This window comes from Bubalus kerabau, chromosome 11 (assembly GCF_029407905.1).
Source record: "Bubalus kerabau isolate K-KA32 ecotype Philippines breed swamp buffalo chromosome 11, PCC_UOA_SB_1v2, whole genome shotgun sequence".
NCBI lineage: Eukaryota > Metazoa > Chordata > Mammalia > Artiodactyla > Bovidae > Bubalus > Bubalus kerabau.
In genome coordinates, this window is record NC_073634.1 from 77,285,456 (window position 1) to 77,305,667 (window position 20,212).

The following is a 20,212-nucleotide window of genomic DNA, read 5'->3' on the forward strand; positions in this document are numbered from 1 at the left end:
GCCCTAGTTCTTACCAGCCCTCTTCCACCCAGAGAGGCCATGGCCACTGTGAGTAGGAAGGGCTGCCAGAAGTGGAACAAGGCTGCTGCCTCTGTGCCTGGCTGGGAGCACAGGAGGAGCAGCTCTGCTTCAGATGAGGGCCACTCACTGGCCACCACTCACTCCGCAGCTAGAACCTGGAAGCAGTGCTTTTCACCCTGAAGACCTGCTTGTCTGTGGTCCGAGTTAGGTGAAATGGCCCTTGTCCTGATAATCTTGAAAGGTTCTTCTGGAACCCCAGTCACCTTAGTCATGGGAGCAGAAAGTGCAATATTTCCTTTTACCTGGTGGGTGGGAGGGAGGGAGGGAAAGGGACTTTATTTCTGAAAGAAAAATATATAAACAGATCTTCTACATTTATATTTTTAACTTTCTGTTAAGAAAACACTCCAATATTGCCTTGCCTTTTGAGCTCTTGCTACAGTCGCCTTTGCTACTGCTTAAAGAGAGAATTTACAGGTATTGATAAAGAACAAGACTGTTTTATTAAAAGCTTTATTCAACTTGAATATGATCATTTGTGCCAATTCTGTTTACAGCCCTCATCTGAGAAGTGCTTTGCTCTCTCTCACACTCATTTGAAAAGACCCTGATGCTGGCAAAGACTGAGGGCAGGAGAACGGGATGACAGAGGATGAGATGGTCGGATGGCATCACCGACTCAATGGACATGGGTTTGGGTGGACTCTGGGAGTTGGTGATGGACAAGGAGGCCTGGCGTGGTGCAGTTCATAGGGTTGCAAAGAGTCGGACACGACTGAGCGACTGAACTGATCCTTATACACTGGTCCTTACCGTGTGCCTGGAAGGCAAGAACTTAAACTAACACCTCCCTCTCATTCTTAGGCTGCTTCCTTCTAGATGGTGGTCCAAGCTTGCTCGACCATCCCCCTGTGCTCCTCCCAGAATTACCTGTGGCACCCACACCTGCAGCTCACTGCTTGGCCATCAGCTCTAGGACAGGACCATTTTAGAGTGAGGCCAGAATACAGCTCAGTGCTTTGGACAGTAAGGGTAGTGATGACTCCTATTTGTGACCTGGCAAGTGACAGGTTTTCACATCCATGCACTGGCCTTGAACATACTCCCATGGCAAGGAACAAAAAAAGCCAGCAGAGCGGAGGCCATGGTTATGTGGAGAAGTGGTTCACTAACTGGACTAGGAGAGGATGAAGACAATTGCATGGCCAGGGCCTGGAGCTTACAGAAAAGGGAAGAGATAAAGGAGAGGGGTCCACTTCCTTTGCAATGATCAAGGTATGAGTAGACTTCTGATCATGAGCTGACTCAATAAATTCAGTGCTCTCCCAACATGTTTTAGGAAACGATATGAGATACATACAGCCCCAATTACTCTATCCTTAGTACTCACACCACATTCTTTGTAAAGCAGTGGCCGAGAATATTCCACTCCAAACCAAATATTAATCACACTTCTCTCAACTATATGATTCACGTCATATCATGAACCCTGAGAGTTCTAAGAACTTTCTTCTCAAAAGTCACAGACAGGAAAGTGAGACAAAGTTAGCTGAAGGTTTCATAAAAGCTACATAATTAAATGGTAATACTCCCTCTCTCACAAAATGCCTTCTGTAAAAAAAAAAATCTCATTTCCAGCTAAAATGTGTGATTAATATCTCAAAAAGAAGAGATGATTTTGAGCACTGGAGCAAGTGACCAGGCAATTTTGGAGACCTGTCCAAAAATGCCAGGGTCAATAGACTGAAACTTGCCCCTGACCATCCTTGATAAAGTGGGTGTCTGTTCTGACTCCAGGGATGGTTCCCAGGAAAGGAGTCTGAGCCTTTCAACAGTTTTCAGTTCCCAGGACCTTGCCCGCAAGTGTGGTCAGTACTCGTTTACTCACTTCTGATGTGTTCCTAAAGAAAATATTCTAGGAGACCAAGCTCATATCCAGCTTTTCTCCTTTTTTTGCAAATGAAGTAAACACCTGATGTAGGTGCTTCGTAAAAAACAGGTTTTCATGGGCTGCTCGCTGTTCTTCCCACGTGCTGGGTAAAGCTTCTGTCCCTGAAAAAAAAAAAAAAAAAGACAGGATCTGTGAATCTCACAGCACTAATATTTGCAACCAGTGGAGCTTTTTTTTTTCATTTTTGGTCTGCAGCTGAGACAGCCTTGCCCCTTACTGGTCCAGTGAAATTTTGAGACCAGAAACACAGACTCTGCCATTTCCTTCTCCAGGGGATCTTCCCGACCCAGGGATCGAACCCAGGTCTCCCGCATTGCAGGCAGACGCTTTAACCTCTGAGCCACCAGGGAAGCCTAGACTCTGCCCAGAGATATCTAAAAACCTATGATGTGAAACCTGCCTCCTAAAAACATTTTATCCTTTTTCTTGTTACTGTCCATTATGTTACATTTAACAACAGAAATCTCGGCCATCGCTGAAAAATTCCCATTCAGAGACCGGTCTCTGCAGAGCTAAGGGTATGCCGACTTGTCACATCTATTTGGCTTCACAGTGAAGAGAGGCTTTTGCCACCACAGCGAGCCTATGATGTAACCTCATCACCTAAGAGGGGTTTCCAGTGAAAACAAATTGTAAGCTGAAAGAACTCTGGTGGCGGTGGACTGAGCAAAGGAGAAAGAAAAAGTTGGATAATTATGTTTACTACTTAACAAAGAGGAGAGGAAAACTGACAGAAATAGGGCAGATATTCTTGGTACCTTTTCTGTATTTTTCTGTTCACAGGACAGAAACAGAAGATAGTATCTCAAGAGGACCAGCTGATATAGTCTCACTATTTCACTCTGTTTCAATCACGTGAATAACACAGAGCATATTATAATTTCTTCCTGGAGGCATCCTTCCTCTTACCTTGAGAAGTAACAGTGACGTCAGTTGGAAGGGTTGTCGTGAGGTCCTTATACAGCAGTCTAGCACAAAAAGGGAAGGACTGACCTTCCGGCTTGACTTTGTAAGTAAATGACAGCAAGTTGCACAATGAGTTTCTCTGCAAGGGCCCCACAAGAAAGGCTGCAAAGTCACTCTAATGGGGATGGGGATCAAAAGAGACACAAAGTATATGACAATTACAGCTCCGAGGCAATAAGTGGTTATGATGCATCAAACATGTCTACCAAAAACAGGGCCCATTAATTAAATCTCAGAAATAAATGAAGGATAGAGAAAGGCCTGAAAAAAGGACAAATGATAGAGATTTATAAGATAATTAAGAGTTGGTAGCAGCCTAGAAGGCCTGTAAGAAGCACTTACTAAGTCAATGGCCAGAGGCTGGGGAGACACTATTTCTGCTAAGAACTCAGGGGATGTCACATGTTTGGCTGAAATGCTTCATGTCTACATTCACATGTCAGTATCTAACTGATAACCAGAAGCTTCGGTCATTCCAAATGCACAGAGAAATGCTAAGCTTGTAAGAGTCACTTATTTCCTGCTTGTATTCATTTCCTTTTTTTTTTTTTTTTTCCCTTTTTACTGCAACCCTAGCTAAGTTACAACCCTAAGAATGTAAGCCTGAGCTTAGGCAAAGATGGACAGCATTCCTCTATGGCATTTTCAGAAATCATTATTCTGTTTTGCACCTATTCCCAAGGCTCAGCAAAGATATCTGGCACCCAGCAGGTCATCTACTGGGCCTTCACTGAATTAAAAATAAAGCAACTGTACCCTACCACTTTGTGAGAGGAAGGAAGGGTCAAGAAGTATAAAAGCCTGAGAATCACCATTCATGAGTAAATAATCTCTTCACCAGTACCCATCCAGAGTTTCAACAGAAGAGGAGGTGGAAAACAGCTTGTATGTAAATAAGAAATGAGCATTAGGATGACAACAGTCAAACTTCTGGCTTGGAATTATGAACCAATCTAAAGTACAAAAGAACATGTCCCTTTCTTTTAAGTCTATCTGGGCTCACAAAATGCTTTGTAAGATCAGATACCTGAAGTCGATCTGCCTGGTACTTCCTCCCTGAGTAAGCATTTAGGTATTCCCAGAGAACAAACAAGAAGTGCTGAGTATTAGTCTGTAGGTATTTTGCAGATATCTCTTCTAGGGGAATGAAGACTGGAACTGAATGGTGATGTATCCAAAGTGGTTTCTCCATGACAAGGTCCACAAAGTAGGAATCCAGCAGGTTCCCCTCGAAAGCGGTGCTGATGCAGACACAGACTCCTCGGCTGGTCAGCTTCCCGCTAATCCCTGGGACAAGACAGTGCCTTAAGGGACGTGAGGCAAAGGCTTCATCTGTGCATCCCATGCCCCTCAACTCCACCCAGTACACACACCATGGGCTCAAATGCTCACTGAATGAATGTCTAGACTTTCTTCTAACTTTGACTCACTGAGTTTGTGTTCTTAAAACCACAGAATGGTGGGGGGAAAAAAACATTCTAAGTATCAAATTATTGAAGAAGAGATTTTAAAATTTTCAATTTACCTATGGCTCCTTTTTTCCTGAGTGTCAAGTAACTTACGGTAGTACTCAGGTCTTCTCACAATCCTCTTATGATACAGATAATAGGTAAGTAAGTCCTCATTTTAGTGGTCAAACAGAGACTTGAGGGGTTCAAACTATTTGAACAGTGGCATCAAGCAAACCAGCTGTAAAGGAAGTTCTAGCACACGGTCTAGCACATGTTGAGTCACTACAATGAATAGTCTAAGCCAGTCACCAACCAATCTGCTGCTGCACAGGGGCCAATTTTGCAGGTAAAGCTGCCTATGAATAGCATGCCAGTTCTGCATGTGTATGTCAGGGGGGTGGGGGGCAAAATTCAGTGTTAATGAAATAGGTCTAGGACTAATAATACATCTTGCAAACTATCTCACTAGACAGGAGACTCAGACTGAAACAAGTGAGAAAAAAATTATACCTGTAAAACGATATGCCTGCAGAATGGCTTTCATGTTTTCCTGTTTTCTCTCCAAAATTTCTTGCTCACTAATCTCTAATATTTGGTCAGGTTCTACATTGGCAGTAGATGCTTTAACCTGCAAGACATGTAGCAGATCTATCTGGGTACAGAGGCACAATAGAAGTCCCATGCCCTCACCTACATGGGAAAAATGTAAATGCAGAGTATTTTTTTTTTATTAGGTTATGAATCAAGAAATGCTACTGTGGCCAGCCAGCTGGTGCTATGAATCACAGGAGAGGAAGAATCTTGTGGGTTATATACAGTACCAGGAATCAGAAGTAGAAACTATGCTGGCCTGAAGAACAATGCATTTGGCTGCAGTATAGTCTTGTGAGAGGAGAAAGAAAAAGAGGTAAGGAAAGCCTAGGGTAAGCAAAAACAGCTGTAAAGAGGCAAAGCTGGTAAAGTTGGGCCAGACTGTGCAGGCTTTTAAGTGCCAGGATGAGAAATACTGATTATAAGTTGCACCCTGTGAGCTACAACCCAGTAGATGCTATCAGACTAACTCCTTCTGAGACAACTACCCAAGCTGATGCAAATACCAAAAAGAAATAAGCAATCATGCAAGTAAACAAACAGAAAATGGCCTAAAGGCATCAGAGAACCACCAAAATAGCCAGACTGAAGACTAAAGATGAATGTGGAAGTTAGTTGGGTTTTCCCCCTCATAGTCCTGTTGATTTTTATCACATGGCATACAGGCCAAATAGAAAGCTGCAGGCTAGATTCTGCAGCAGTCTCGCAGTTCCAGGGCAACAGAAACTGGAGACTGAGGTTACCAAAGCAGACTTCCTATGGGCCAAGATATAGAAATGGGAACCCAACAGGCTGCATGACACTTGTCCTCCAGGCATAACAGAAAGAAGCTGCTGAAAATTAAAAAGCTGAGCAGACTATGGAGGTCAGGGCCTGCCAAAGAAGATGGATCTTGACACATCTGTCTTAGCACACCCAAGCTTTCAAGTAAGGCCTCCACAAAGGACTACACTCTATGAATGAGGGCAAACCAGAAACAGGTGACCTCAGCTGGTTGATAGTGATGTGCCCATACACTATCTGCCTGTCAGAAAAAAACTGGAATTCTTTCTGCAGGAAGACAGCATAGTTCAGAATCCCTATTTTTTTTTCAAACACTACCCATCATTGAATTAAAAAGAAAAATTACCAAGCATATCAGGAAAGAGGAACAGATGTCTAAAAACCAGAAGGAAAAAGAAGACAACAGAAGCAGATCTGAGGGGATTCAGCTATTTGAGTCATTATCAGACATAGTCATTAACACAGATTAAAGGATGCAAAATTCATACCAAAGGGCTGGAATCTATTAAAAAGAATCAGATGAAAATCCTGAATCTAAAAAATACAGTTAACAGAAATCAGGAATTCAACGGGTTTAAAAGCTGACTGGACACATAAGAAAAGTGGAAAATAGGTATATTTTCATAGCTAGATTAAAGAAGAGTAAAGACATAAGAGAGATCACAGTAAAAACAAAAAATCCACACATGGAAACCCCAGAAACAAAGAAAAAGAACAAGACAGATACATTACTTGAAGAGATACTGGGCAAATTTTCCAAACAAATGAAAACTGCAAGTGATTAAGGAGTGCTGTAACACAAAGCAGGATAAAGAAAGAAAACCAATCCTAGCTACATGATGATGTGAAACTGCTAAAACCCAAGGACAGAATCTTAAAAGCAGCCAGAGGAAAAAAGACACATCATATTCAAACAGTAAGACTAACATCTGAAAGAAACTATGGAACCAGAAGACAATGAAAAAATGTTTTTAAAGTATGAAAGAAAATAAATTTCAACCTATAATTTGAATACCCAGTAAAAATATCCATTTAAACATGAAAAATAAAGTGAAATAAGGGTGCTTTCAGACAGACAAAAATAGAGAATTTTCATTTCCTGCAAACCAACACTGATAATAGTATCAAAAGGACCTACTTAAACTGAAGAAAAATAATCCCAGATGAAAATATGGAAATGCAGTACTAAAGAGCACTGAAAAGGGTAAATAGGCATGTAACTTTATAGGCACAGTGACTGTACGATGAAGTGTTTCATAGAGTTTAACACATGTAGAATTTACATACAACAATAACATGAAAGGTTGCATATGTGGGAAAGAAAAGATGTTAGGTTCTATAATTATCTATGAAGTGGTAAAGGTACAAATCTAAAGTATATTCTAGTAAGAAAAACAAGCAGAGGTTAAAGCATCTGCCTGCAATGTGGGAGACCTGGGTTCGATCCCTGGGTTGGGAAGATCCCCTGGAGAAGGAAATGGCAACCCACTCCAGTATTCTTGCCTGGAGAAGCCCATGGACAGAGGAACTTGGTGGGCCACAGTCCACAGGTCGCAAAGATTCGGACACGACTGAGCGACTTCACTTTCACTTTCTTTTCTCAAAGATAATCACTAAAAAAATGCTAAAAGTCATATAATTAACAAACTAATGGAAAAGTGGAATAATATCCAAAAAGTAGCAAGAAAGAAGAGGAACAAAGAACAAATAGTAACATCTATGGAGATGGAGATCTAGATATATGTGTTATATGGAAATCTAGATGTATTGCGTTATATGCTTTAGTTGCTAAGTTCAGTTCAGTTGCTCAGTCGTGTCTTACTCTTTGCGACCCCATGAATATGCTCAATCGTGTCCAACTCTTTGTGACCCCATGGACTGCAGCCTGCCAGGCTTCTCTGTCCATGGGATTCTCCAGGCAAGAACACGAGTGGATTGCCGTTCCCTTCTCCACAGGATCTTCCCGACCCAGGGATCAAACCCTAATCTCCTATACTGCAGGCAGATTCTATACCATTTGAGCTACAGGGAAGTTCTTCCAGATAAGTTAGGAATCATTAAAAGTTGATAAATAATTAAAAGACAAAGACAGCCAGGCTGGATTAAAACTAACTATATGCTACTTACAAAAATAAGAACTGTCAAAGTTATACTTAACAAAGTTGGTTTTAAGGCAAGAAGTTTAAAATAAAAGGGAACACTGCATAATGATAAAGTCAAAGTTGCTCAGTCATGTCTGACTCTGCAAACCCATGGACTATACAGTCCATGGAACTCTCCAGGTCTGAATACTGGAGCAGGTAGCCATTCCCTTTTCCAGAGGATCTTCCCAAGCCAGGGATTGAACCCAGGTCTCCCGCATCGCAGGCAGATTCTTTACCAGGTGAGCCACCAGGGAAGCCTAAGAATATTGGAAAGTTAAAGTGAAGTCGCTCAGTCCTGTCCGACTCTTTGTGACCCCATGGACTGTATGTAGCCTATCAGGCTCCTCTGTCCATGGGATTTTCCAGGCAAGAGTGCTGGAGTGGATTGCCATTTCCTTCTCCAGGGGATCCTCCCCACCTAAGAATCAAACCCGGGTCTCCCACATTGCAGGCAGGCGCTTTACCATCTGAGCCACCAGGGAAGCCCAAGAATAGTGGAGTGGGTAGCATATCCCTTCTCTAGCAGATCTTCCTGACCCAGGAATCAAACCCGAGTCTCCTGCACTGCAGGTGGATTCTTTACCAACTGAACTATCAGGGATAGCTGATAATGATAAAAGGTTGCTGCATAAAAATAAAAGGCTTACCAACCAAGAAGATAAAACAATCCTAAATTTGTCTGTACCTATTACACAGCAAAACTGAATCAAAGGGGAAAAAATGTACAAATCCACAGTCATAGTGGGAGATCAACACATTTATCCCAGTAACTAATAAGTTGACAAGTAAAATAGTGAAGAAATGAACATCATGATGAACACATTTGGTCTATTTGATATGCAGAGAGAATACAGTACCCAAAAATTTAAAATCCACATTTAATGAACATGGAACATTTATCAAAATTCACCACATGCTGGGTCATATTCTTCAATCACAATGGAATTAAGCTACAAATCAATAACTAAAAAAATTAATTAACAAATCCAATTTTTAGATATTATGCAGTATACTTCTTAAACTGATGGGACAAAGGAGATATCACAATGGAAATCAAAAATATTTTGAATTGAAATGATAATGAAAACATATCAAAACTTGCAAGATATAGCTAAAGCCATGTGCTATGAATATTTGTGTCCCTCAAACTTCATGCTGAAATCTAATGCCCAATGTGATGGTATTTGGAGGTGGGGCCTTTGGGAGGTGATTAGGTCATAACTGGAGAGCCTTCATTAGTGTCCTTATAGTCTCTGGAATTAGTGTCCTTATAAATGAGATGCCAAAGCACTAGTTTGCCCCTTGTGCCATGTGATGTTACAATGAGAAGTAAGGGGGACTCCCCTGGTGGCCCACTGGTTAAGAATCTGCCTGCCGATGCAGGGGACGCATGTTCAATCCCTGGTCTGGGTAGATCCCACATGCTGCAGAGCAACTAAGCCCAAGTACCACAACTACCAAAGCCCATGCTCTGGAGCCTGTGTGCCATAACTACCGAAGAAGTCACCACAAGTCCATGCCCTGCAGCAACGAAGACCCAGTGCAGCCCAGAATAAAATCTTCTTTTAAAAAGAGGTAATAAGTCCTCTGACACTAAATTTGCCAGTGTCATAATCCTAGATTTCCCAGCAACTACAACTGTGAAAAATAAATATTTGTTGCTTATAAGCCATCTAGTTTACGTATTTTTGTTATTGTGGCCCATGTGGATTAAGACAGTATGCTTAGAGGGAAATTTGTAACTTTAAACACATACAGAAGAAAAAAAAAGACTTAAAAAACAGTTAAGTATTCATCCCAAGAAACTATGTACAATGACTGGAAGGCACAATACTAAAAAGATTTCAACTCTTTCCAAATGGATGTATAGATTTAGTGCAATTTCCATCAAAATTAAAGGAGGTTTCTTTTTGGAAACTGACAGCCAATTCCCAAATTTATGTGAAATTTGAGGGGCCAAGAATGGCCAAGATAATTCTGAAGAGTAAGACCTAAACCACAGGAATCAAAACTTTTCAGTAATAAACCTCTGGTACCTGCACAAAGACCAACAGACCAATGGAACAGAACAATTCAAAGATGGGCCCACAGCAGACCCAAAGATCCACTGCAATACAATGGGGAAGAGTGACCTTCAAATAGTGGTACTAAGTGAACTGCACACCCATATGGAAAAAAACAGCAAGTGTGAACTTCAGGGACTTCCCTCACAGTCCAGTGGCTGGGCCTGTGTGCTCCCAATGCAGGGCGCCTGGGTTTGATCTCTGGTCAGGAGCTAGAGCCCATATGCTGCAACTGAGACTGCATGCCACAACTACAGATCCAGAGCGCCATTAACCAAGACCTGGTGCAGCAAAATAAATAATGTTTTAAAAGAAGAAGTAGTATGACTTCTATTTCACACCATGTTACACAAAAATCAATTCCAGAAGGACTGTATTTCTGAAAGTAAAAAGTAAAATAAAAACTTTCAGAAAGTAACACAGAACATCTTCGTGTTCTTAAGTTAGGCAGATATTTATTCAAAGGAAACATGAAGTTAGATTCTTAAATCAAGCCTCATTAAAATGAAGACTTTCTCCTCATCATCACAAGATGTCACCAGAGAGTGAAAAGGCAAGTTAGTCTTTAAAAGAAGATTTGGAATACAGATACACAACAAGGTACTTCTAACCAAAATGTGTAAAATATTCTACAATTTAATAAGAGATATACGACCCAATAAAAATTCTGCAAAAGTTCTGAAAAGTTCATTTCACAAGACTTTCAAGTGTCCAAAAAAGGTACTTAAAACCATTAATTAAAAGAACTCAAATTAATTCACAGTGACTTACTATTATACTCTCACTAGAATGATAATTTTTTAAAACTGACAATATCAAGTATTGGTAAAGATGAAAAAAAAAAGGAAACCCTATATACTGTTGCTGGTAATGTAAAATTGGTACAATCAGTCTCAAATTCTGTTTGACAGTATTTACTAAAGATAATCTTTGTACCCTGTGACCCAGCAATTCAACAGAAAAGTACGTCTTTTTACATCAAAAGAGCAACAAGAATACTGCATTATTCTTAATACCCACAAAGTGAAAAACCCAAATAATGTAAATGTCACCAACAGTTCAATAAGTAAAGAAATTGTGGGATATTTTCTAAAATGGAATAATTATATAGCAATAAAAAAGAACGACCAGGGGACTTCTCTAGTGGCCTAGTGGCCAAGACTCCGTGCTCTCAATACAGGGGTTCCTGATTCGATTTCTGGTCAGGGAACTGATCTCACATGCCACAACTAAAAGATTCAGCAGAACCAAATAAAATAAGTACATACATTGTTGCTGTTCAGTCGCTAAGAAGGACCACTGCTGCTGCTGCTAAGTCGCTTCAGTCATGTCCGACTTTGTGCGACCCCATAGATGGCAGCCCACCAGGCTCCCCCATCCCTGGGATTCTCCAGGCAAGAACACTGGAGTGGGTTGCCATTTCCTTCTCCAGTGCATGAAAGTGAAAAGTGAAAGTGAAGTCGCTCAGTCGTGTCCGACCCTCAGTGACCCCATGGACTGCAGCCTTCCAGGCTCCTCCATGAATGGGATTTTCCAGGCAAGAGTACTGGAGTGGGGTGCCATTGCCTTCTCCAAGAAAGACCTCAGCATGCACCAAAATGGATGAACCTCACAGAGAAATCAATCCGCAAAAGAAGACAGACAGAACAGAGTTCATACATTTTTCATTTATATAAAGCTCAGAAATAAGTAAAACCAGTATTATGATAACAGAAACCAGAATAGTGTTACCTTGAAGGAAATGACTAGGAGGATGGAGGAGGGAGACTTCTCAGGTACTGGTAATAGTCTACACCTTGATTTGTGTGGTACTTACCAGAGTATGCTCATCTCTATAAAAGGATCTTTAGATCTGTGCACTATATACCCATATTTATCTATCTATATTAATGTATAGATATATATTTCCTCTTTACTAAAAAAAAGAAAGGGAAGAGGGAGGAAGAGAAGAAATGGAGACAAGGAAGAGAAAGAGAAGAAAAAGAGGGAAGGCTGAGGACGCTTGTGACTGAGCAAGAAAACTTGTAATTTAATGAAAAATGTAGTATTTTATGAACATTTTCTTGGCTGCGCAAAATTTATTGGAAAATATAAATATTAGAAGAGAACCAACTTTACTGCAATAATCCTACCATCTAAAACCTGGTAAATATTAAGACCCATGTGTATAATGCACAAGCTATGGTAAGGAGGTGGAGGAGGGGGCACAAAGACAATCTAAAGAATTTGACAGGTTTTACCAATTGGATCTGGGCTAGAGAGAAAGCTTAAAAGAGGGAAAAGTCAAAGTTTACTGTGAAGTTTCAAGTTGGGTGAAAGATGATTCTAGAAAGATGGTATTAATGACAAAAGTACTAATGACTCAAGTCTGGCTGAAACTAAGGTAAGAGACTCATGTCCATGACGGCAGGTTAAGAGATTATGAATTCACTTGACCCATCAGTAAGGCCTGCCAACTGTTAGATGATATTGATATCAGCTGACTCTATAGGTGTGCTTACTTGAGGAATCAAGGACTGAAATTGCTCCAGTTAAGACCACAGGTAAAACATATTATTCAGATTTGCTTATCCCAGATCATGTTAGGTTTTTACACTCCAGGAAAGCCTGCCAATATCGATCACACTTCTACTCACTCTGGCTTGACGCTGTTTCACTTCAGCCCTCAGTTTATCTCGCAGACGTTTCAGTTCATGAATCCTGGCTTCAAGAGCCTGTGCATTCTGTGACTCTTCCAATTTTTTACGGGATTTGCTCTCTTGAGTCTCTAGTCTTTCCAAGTGAGCTAAAACACCTGCGGGAAGTAAAAAGGAACTTTCAAACAAAGCTAAGGATTTCTAAGTCCAGGAACAGGAAGCACTTGAGGGAAGAACAGATGGTGACCCTTTCCCCAGAACTTTGTGGTCAGTTAAATTGTAGATAACAATTGCCAACAATTTATAAAACTAGAGGAGCTGACAAGAAGTCAATGGTCAGCAACCACTTAGGCAGAACCTACAAGTTCTGACCTACAAGTGGTTACTTACTAGGCCATTGTTCAAAAAGGGAATCATTTAAATATAGCTACTCTCAGTTATCTGTGATAATAGTGACCCAGAGGAAAACAGGGTCAGAAAAAGGTTTTTTTTAATTGGGTTTTACACAAGTTTTCCCAAAGTGGTAATGTGTAACTGTTTGGATTTAGATAGCCATCAAGACTTGAGTATTCTGAAGCCCTGAATAGTATCAGGAGCACAGAACTATAAAAGCACACACTAAAAGAACTGTCCACCAAAATTACTGGGCATTAGACAGGAAAACAAGCTCACCAACGGACAGACACTGGCCATCTCAGTTTCCAAGAGACTAAAGACCAATATAGTTGAGGTCCTAGTTTTAAAATGCTAATCAACTCTAGCAATGAAGCATCTGCGAACACTTCCTACATATTAAGACACTTACACTAGATCCTTTACTTGCAAAGCATGTAAAGAATTAAAGCGTTTTTATCTCCTATACATTATGCATCTGCTAAATGCTTCAATGAAAAGCATCAAAACAATTACCTAAGTTCCACATCCACCACCACAATACTATTTTCCTCCATTTTTTCAGATGAAGCAATCAAGGCAGCGAAAGGTAAAATAACTTGCTCAAGGTCACAATATTTATAATGACACAGCCAGACTCAAACCCAGGTCTCACCAACACTGGTCACTGCCTGGCAAGGCCCCTTCCACAGGAGTAATGCGGGAAATGGCCCCCCAAAAGTTCTGAGAAGAAAAGAAGGCTCACTGGCTAGAACTGCAGCTCTGAATACGAACATTTAGCATACTATTGCGGAGAAAGCACTGGCGACCCACTCCAATACTCTTGTCTGGAAAATCCCATGGACAGAGGAGCCTGGTAGGCTGCAGTCCACGGGATCGCTAAGAGTCGGACACGACTGAGCGACTTCACTTTCATGCATTGAAGAAGGAAATGGCAACCCACTCCAGTATTCTTGCCTGGAGAATCCCAGGGACGGAGGAGCCTGGTGGGCTGCCGTCTATGGGGTCGCACAGAGTCGGGCACGTCTGATGTGACTTAGTAGCAGCAGCATACTATTGCATGCAGCCTACTGGTCGAAAAAGGGAAAAGAGCTTAGAAATAAAAGTCATTTTTCCTGCTCCAATGATCTCAGCTGCCTTTAAGTCTTCCATGTTAGTTTCGTTCACCATCCTACTCCCAAACTTCAGGTTAGAGGAGAAACGGGCTTTCAGCCTGAGAATTATTTTGAGGAGCAGCAGTTAAATGTGAACCTTTGAATACCTCCGCGAGACTCGCCGTCTTGTCTTAAAGTATTTGCCAGCTCCATCTCCTCCTCAGATTTTCAAAGGCCTTCCTAGAAAAGTTGTCCATGCACCAGTAATTGCGTTATCCTTGCGGGCAAAAGAAAATGGCAAGAATGTATTCACACTCACGACAAACCCACAGGGCCGGCCCACACAACGCAGACACGCACCCCTGAGCCCCGACACCGCAAGCGTATTCGCTAGGACGCCCCTTCCCTGACCCGCCCGGCCCATCCCCAGGTGCGAGTCGGCCTCTACCTCCCGGTCCCTGCGCGCTGCCGCGGCACCACGCCTCTGGATACCCTCTCTGGGTTTCCTCGCACACGGAAGGGGCTGTTAAGAGGCCTGTCAGCCTTCCACCCTGGTCAGAGCCCCGTCCGCCACTGGGTCTGGCTTTCCCTTTATCACCTCTCCTCTTGCTCACTCTAGCCAGGGTCAAGAATTCCCGCCATCCTCGGCTTCAAAAATCAAGCCAAGCGGTCCCAGCGTGCTTTGCGCTTCCGCCGTACAAAAACATGGCAGCGCTCAGCGCCCCTCCCTGATCCCGGCATGCACCGCGGGGTAGGCCCGGCCTTTCAGTTGAGCAGGAAGATGGCGGCCTCTGGCGGAGAGCCGCAGATCCTGGTACAGTACTTGGTGTTACGAAAGGATCTATTACAGCCTCCGTTTTCCTGGCCAGCAGGCGCAGTGGTTGCACAGGCCTGTCACGCAGCCACCGCGGCCTTGCACCTTCACCGCGACCACCCGCACACAGCAGCTTACCTCCGGGAGCTAGAGCGCATGCGCAAGGTGGTCCTCGAGGTGAGGCACTAGGAAGAGGGGTGGGACCTTGAGGACGTTGGACCGGAAGTGGGTATAGTTTTGAGTTCGGGCGCCTAACATCACGCATTGGGTGTGGCATTAGTGTGTGTGTGCCTAACATCATGGAGTGGGTGTGGCATTAGTGTGTGTGTATGTGTGTGTGTGTGGGGCGCCTATCATCATGGAGTGGGTGTGGCATTTGTGTGTGGGGGGGGCGCCTAACATCATAGAGTGGGTGTGGCGCGCGCGCGTGTGTGTGTGGTGTGGCGTGTGTGTGTGGAAACGGTTCTGGGGCTTGAGCTACTGCCCGGCGAGCCTTACCTAGACAGGGCGGGGCCTGACGGTGTGAGAAGTGGACACCCGGCTGGTTATAAATGCTTTCTGCGCCGCTCCGGTCTCACCTGTGTCCCTCTTAAATAGATGCTTGTGAGGGCGGAGGGCTTTCTACCCGCCTTTCTACCTGAGTGCTGTGCTGGCCTTTTAATGGCTGTGCCGAAAAGTACAGTCCTTATCCCTCTCCAGAAAACCGATCCAGAAGGGTAGGGACTCAGGGTTCCTTATTGCAAGTGAAATCAAACTGAAGCATTTACCTGGGTCTGACCCCAAAATTTGAAAATAAATGTGAACCCTAGTGTGATTAACCTAGCATCACTGGTAAGGTTCTTTTTACAGATGGCCAAACAGATCTTACCCTTACCTTCTGTCAGTTCTAGAAGGTAGAACTCTAGAAATGTATCTTAAGAAAATAACAAGATGCACCCAAAGGGCATTGCACAAAGATACTCATAGGGGCGTTTTATAATAGTAAAAAATGTGTAAATCATTAAATTTCCAATACGGTGAGTTGGCTAAACTTCGGCCCTGATAATGGATTATTACGAAACTGGCCTAAGTGACACGACTGAGCGACTGAACTGAACTGAGCCTCCTAAGTCGTGTTTTTGAAGTACATTTAGCTGGCATGCAAGAGTGCTCATGATGTGGTGCTCACTGAACTATATTCTACATACAAAATGATCCAGATTATGAAAGGAAAAACTAAGAAAATACATCCAAATACTAAATAGTGGAATTTTGTTTTTTTAGTAATGCTTCTCTCTGTTTTTACTTTTCTACATTAAGCACATATTTTATAATGAAAAAATGATTGCTTTCATTTTAAAGCAGCTTTCTTCTTATTATAAAATTTATCTTAATAACTGAGGTGGAGGGTTGGGGGTAATTCCTTCTTGGCTAGCTGGCAAAAGCATTATTTTTCAAGAGAAAACTTGCTGTTGAGTGTTGAAACATCAAATAGTAACCTGCAGGGAGAAGTCCTGAGAATCTGTAAGGCAGAAAAGAAACAGATAGTCTTTCCTTTGGATTCTTTTTATAGGACTTTTATAGGAAGACTTCAAGAAATCATGTGGTTTGGACATCTCCCTCTCTTGCTTTTAGGAGATAAAATATTTACCCATTTTCTCGGATGAGACATCTGAAGCCCAGAGATTAGGTGACTCCTCTGAGTTTAAAAGACATGTCATGAGTCTGTTGTTAGCTGTGACTCAAGAAAGGGACTTAGGAGTCACCACTGACTAAATAAAGGTGCTCCTGTAGCCACAAAGACCAATAAGATATAAGACAATGCCATGATTAACTCCATTTACTGAGTGTTTACTGTGTGCCAGACACAGATCTGAGCCTAATTTCACTGAATCTCATTACTACTAGGAAGCATTATCATCCCATTTTATAGGGGGGAAACAAAGGTTCAGCTAAGCCACACAACTTATCAGAGATCACACAACGAGTAAGGGGTGCAAAGTTAAAGTGTTAGTTGCTCAGTTGTGTCCAACTCTTTGTGACCCCATGGACTGTAGCCCACCAGGTTCCTCTGTCCATGGAATTCTCTGGGCAAGAATACTGGAGTGGGCAGCCATTCCCTTCTCCAGGAGATCTTCTCAACCCAGGGATCAAACTCAGGTCTCCTGCATTGCAGGTAGATTCTTTACCATCTGAGCCACAAGAGAAGCCCAGAAAGTGGTACAGCAAGGGTTTGAACTCACTCTTAACTTTACTGTGCTACTCCTGGTGCTGAAAAAGGAAGGAAGGGAAGTCAATGCAAGTCCTTCAGCATGCCCAAAGGACTCAATAGATTAAGAGTAGCAATCCCAGCATCCTCTACTTTGATAAGACAAACCTCTGGTTATCTTAGTGGCTTCTGCTTTTCTAGGCAATATATATTTGTTGTGTATACACACACACACACACACGCACCTTATGCAACATAACACACTAACGATCTTTATTTTCTGAGTGATAGCTTTACTGTTTCCTGTAATGGGATTCGCATGGGTGATAAAGATGATGAGAAATGATTTCAGAAAGACACGAGAGACTCATTTGCCCACCATTGAGTTAACAAGGGGGAACTATCCCAGCAGTAAGAAAATCCTTGGTTTGTGTGGACTGGGGTGGAAGTAGGAGGGAGGTGGAAGTGATGTGATTTTAGAAAGCCTTCCAGTAGTCAACTCTTAATGTCAGAGCTGGCTGTGGGATTAGTGATGGCTGTTTAGTCACCAGAACTAGAAAATGCATAGAGCATAATTACTGATAGAGCATTCCCTCAGCATCTCAGGAGGGGAGAGAAAAAGCTCCATTTTATACATAGGAATATTAAACCTTACCCCACTCCCACCCCTTCAGAGAGTGAATGGCAAATGGAGCGATGAAGCTGTTGCTTCTGGAGACATTCTCTACAGCGCCTTCTTTGGTAGAGCTGTTACTCCACTTTCAGTTAAGAGGAGTCCCCCTTCATACTTTTTTTTTTTTGCTTTTGCTTTTTGTCACTTCCTAAGTGGGCTTTTCAGCCTGTGTTCTGCTCCTTTCAGGCCCCGGATGAGACCACCTTAAAGTTGCTGGCAGAGATGCTGCAACAGAAGAACATTGACCACAAGCTGTGGATGGAGCAGCCAGAGAATATACCCACTTGCATTGCGCTCCGTCCCTACCCCAAGGAAGAAGTGAGCCAGTATTTGAAGAAGTTCCGATTGTTCAAATGACTGACGTTATCCATTGCTTTATTATGTTTGAGTATCAGCTGAATCCAGAAACTACATGCCGTCCATCCCTAAGCACCGCGTACTCCTTTCAATGACAATTCCCTCTTCCTTTTAAATTATGGTAGTTTTTATTTTTTCTTGGCCATGCCAAATGGCTTGTGGGATCTTAGTTCTCCAACCAGGGATTGAACCCACACTCTTGGCAGTGCAGAATCCTAACCACTGGACTGCCAGAGAATCCCCAAATTATGACAGTTTCTTGAAGGTCAAACACATGTTCATATTAAAGTTGTCATTAATAAGTATTTCCTCTTACTTTTAATTAATAAGTTCAGATGGGGAAGGTCAGTGAGTAGCATTATCATGTATGGGTCATTGCTCAAACAGAAGATTTGGGAAGACTTCTATATAGGGTCAAGGAAATGCCCTTACTTTTTTTGTTAGAATTAATATAGTTCTTTCAATCACCCAGGTTTAAAACTTAGCCTTTAAAGTCCTTATCTCTTACTCATTTTCAGGTCTTATAATCATTGAATCTAGGACACCATCAGATTTAAGATACACAGTGATTTTTACCTGTTGTTAACAAAGGAGAAATGCTGCCAGTTGAGACATACAATTAACTGAAAGATGTATTCCAGTTTCAAAGATATAAAATTTATTTGGTAAAATATGCCAATACCACATCTATTTTCCTATAGCTTGCAGTGCCACCGCCCTGAATCGGGCTCTCATTTTCCTCATGGGTGTCCCACTGGTCTGCCCACCTAGTGTATCCTGGTTACAAGCCAGCAGATGTTCTGCCACCAGGTTTATGTAGGATCACTGAGCACCCTTGTCAGTATAGGGTCCTACTTGCCCATGGAATAAAGTCAGGATTCCTTAGATCAGCCCTCAGGCCCTCCGTGTTTATATTTCCTAACTAACTTTTTAGGTGACTCTTCGATTCCCTTATTCAAACTTGATGCATCAGTAAAGACACTCCAGTTGCTGCCCTCCAGTCTCTGGCCTGGGAGTTGAATGTTAGGACTCTCCTCCTCCCTTGCCTGCCTCTGGACGTAAGCTGTTTCTGGCTCAAGTGCTGCCACCTTCACAGAGCCTAACCCAGCCACAAATGATGGCACCCATCTCTGAATGTTTATATAATATAGACAGTGCTTAAAAATAGGCAGGGTCAGGGGCATAATGGAGGACTGGCCTTGAACAGGGAGAGAGAGAGAAAACTTAATTTTGAGACTAGAGGAGGGGGAGTAGGGAAAAGTATGAATATATATAAGTTCATAGTGGAAGAAATACCTGTTGACTTAATTTTCTTCTATGAAGTGGGAAGCATATAGTCTTCCAGAACAGTGAATAAACTTTCTGAGCACCTTATTACATGGCATAACATAGTGGTTAAAGCTCAGGCTCTAGTGTCAAACAGCCTGAGTCCAAATCCTGGCTTTCGTACATTTCAGCTGTGTGAACTTGGGCAAATCACTCAACTTCCCTGAGCCTAGGCCCTTCATCTGTAAAACAGGGATTTTACAGGAGTGCCATGTGGATTAAATTTGCCAGTGTGTACAAATCCTGTGGAACAATGCCAGGGCACTCAGTGCCAGAACCTGAGTGTAAAAATGTAAGACACAGCCCTCAAGAAGCTTTGAGTCACGTAAGCCAGTTGTCTAACTCCTTTTCTGTGAAGTGATGGCATCCACTCCCTCCTATTTCCATTTAAGACAATTAGGTAAATGTTTCCAAATGATACTGAATTTTAAAAATACATATTTTTAAAATTCAAATTCTGCAGTAAGACAGTGATCCAGTCAGAGAGAGATGAGTGTCTATACAGCTGGGAGATAACAGCTCAGGCAAATGCCTAAAGCAGCTCCCAAGGGAAGGACAGGCACTCAAGTGAGAGTAAGACAGTAGCGGGGAAGCAGCAGCTTTCCTTAGTAGAATCAGCTAAGCTTATTATCATCTGAACTCAATCAGAGTTTCTCAAAGTGTAGTCCCTAAATCAGCATCATTTGGGTACTGGTTAGAAATATAAATCCCGGGGCCCTACCCCAGACCTACTGAATTGGAAACTCTGGTATTATCTAGAA

General features: G+C 42.3%; 2 protein-coding genes across 6 annotated transcripts; one reads left to right on the top strand and one right to left on the bottom strand.

Annotated features, from left to right (window-relative positions):
* Nucleotides 1-9: 9 nt before the first annotated feature.
* On the bottom strand, nucleotides 10-14,811 carry CENPO (centromere protein O). 5 transcript variants are annotated; one of them, XM_055540771.1, is made up of 8 exons: nucleotides 14,542-14,681; nucleotides 14,261-14,370; nucleotides 12,607-12,764; nucleotides 4,900-5,017; nucleotides 3,966-4,225; nucleotides 2,882-3,053; nucleotides 1,910-2,073; nucleotides 10-323 (listed from the first exon to the last, which is right to left on the bottom strand). In XM_055540771.1, exons 2-7 carry the CDS (start codon nucleotides 14,304-14,306, stop codon nucleotides 1,937-1,939), a joined length of 891 nt encoding a protein of 296 aa, XP_055396746.1. In that variant the 5' UTR covers nucleotides 14,307-14,370; nucleotides 14,542-14,681; the 3' UTR covers nucleotides 10-323; nucleotides 1,910-1,936. The 5 variants fall into 5 exon arrangements, with proteins under 5 accessions (XP_055396746.1, XP_055396748.1, XP_055396745.1 ...); XM_055540773.1 differs by lacking the exon at nucleotides 10-323 and adding an exon at nucleotides 519-841; XM_055540770.1 differs by lacking the exons at nucleotides 10-323; nucleotides 14,542-14,681 and adding an exon at nucleotides 14,692-14,811 and having other exon boundaries at nucleotides 519-2,073.
* Nucleotides 14,779-18,430, top strand: PTRHD1 (peptidyl-tRNA hydrolase domain containing 1). The gene is made up of 2 exons (XM_055540774.1): nucleotides 14,779-15,084; nucleotides 17,955-18,430. Exons 1-2 carry the CDS (start codon nucleotides 14,833-14,835, stop codon nucleotides 18,123-18,125), a joined length of 423 nt encoding a protein of 140 aa, XP_055396749.1. The 5' UTR covers nucleotides 14,779-14,832; the 3' UTR covers nucleotides 18,126-18,430.
* Nucleotides 18,431-20,212: the final 1,782 nt, after the last annotated feature.

Coding starts and splice junctions, on each gene's coding strand:
- CENPO (XM_055540771.1), bottom strand. CDS start 14,306: ATGGAGCTGGCAAATACTTTAAGACAAGACGGCGAGTCTCGCGGAG. Junction 5,018..12,606: donor TGAAACAGCGTCAAGCCAGA/GTGAGTAGAAGT, acceptor CATGTCTTGCAG/GTTAAAGCATCTACTGCCAA. Junction 3,054..3,965: donor ACCAGGCAGATCGACTTCAG/GTATCTGATCTT, acceptor CATCCCCATTAG/AGTGACTTTGCAGCCTTTCT.
- PTRHD1 (XM_055540774.1), top strand. CDS start 14,833: ATGCACCGCGGGGTAGGCCCGGCCTTTCAGTTGAGCAGGAAGATGGCG. Junction 15,085..17,954: donor TGCGCAAGGTGGTCCTCGAG/GTGAGGCACTAG, acceptor TGCTCCTTTCAG/GCCCCGGATGAGACCACCTT.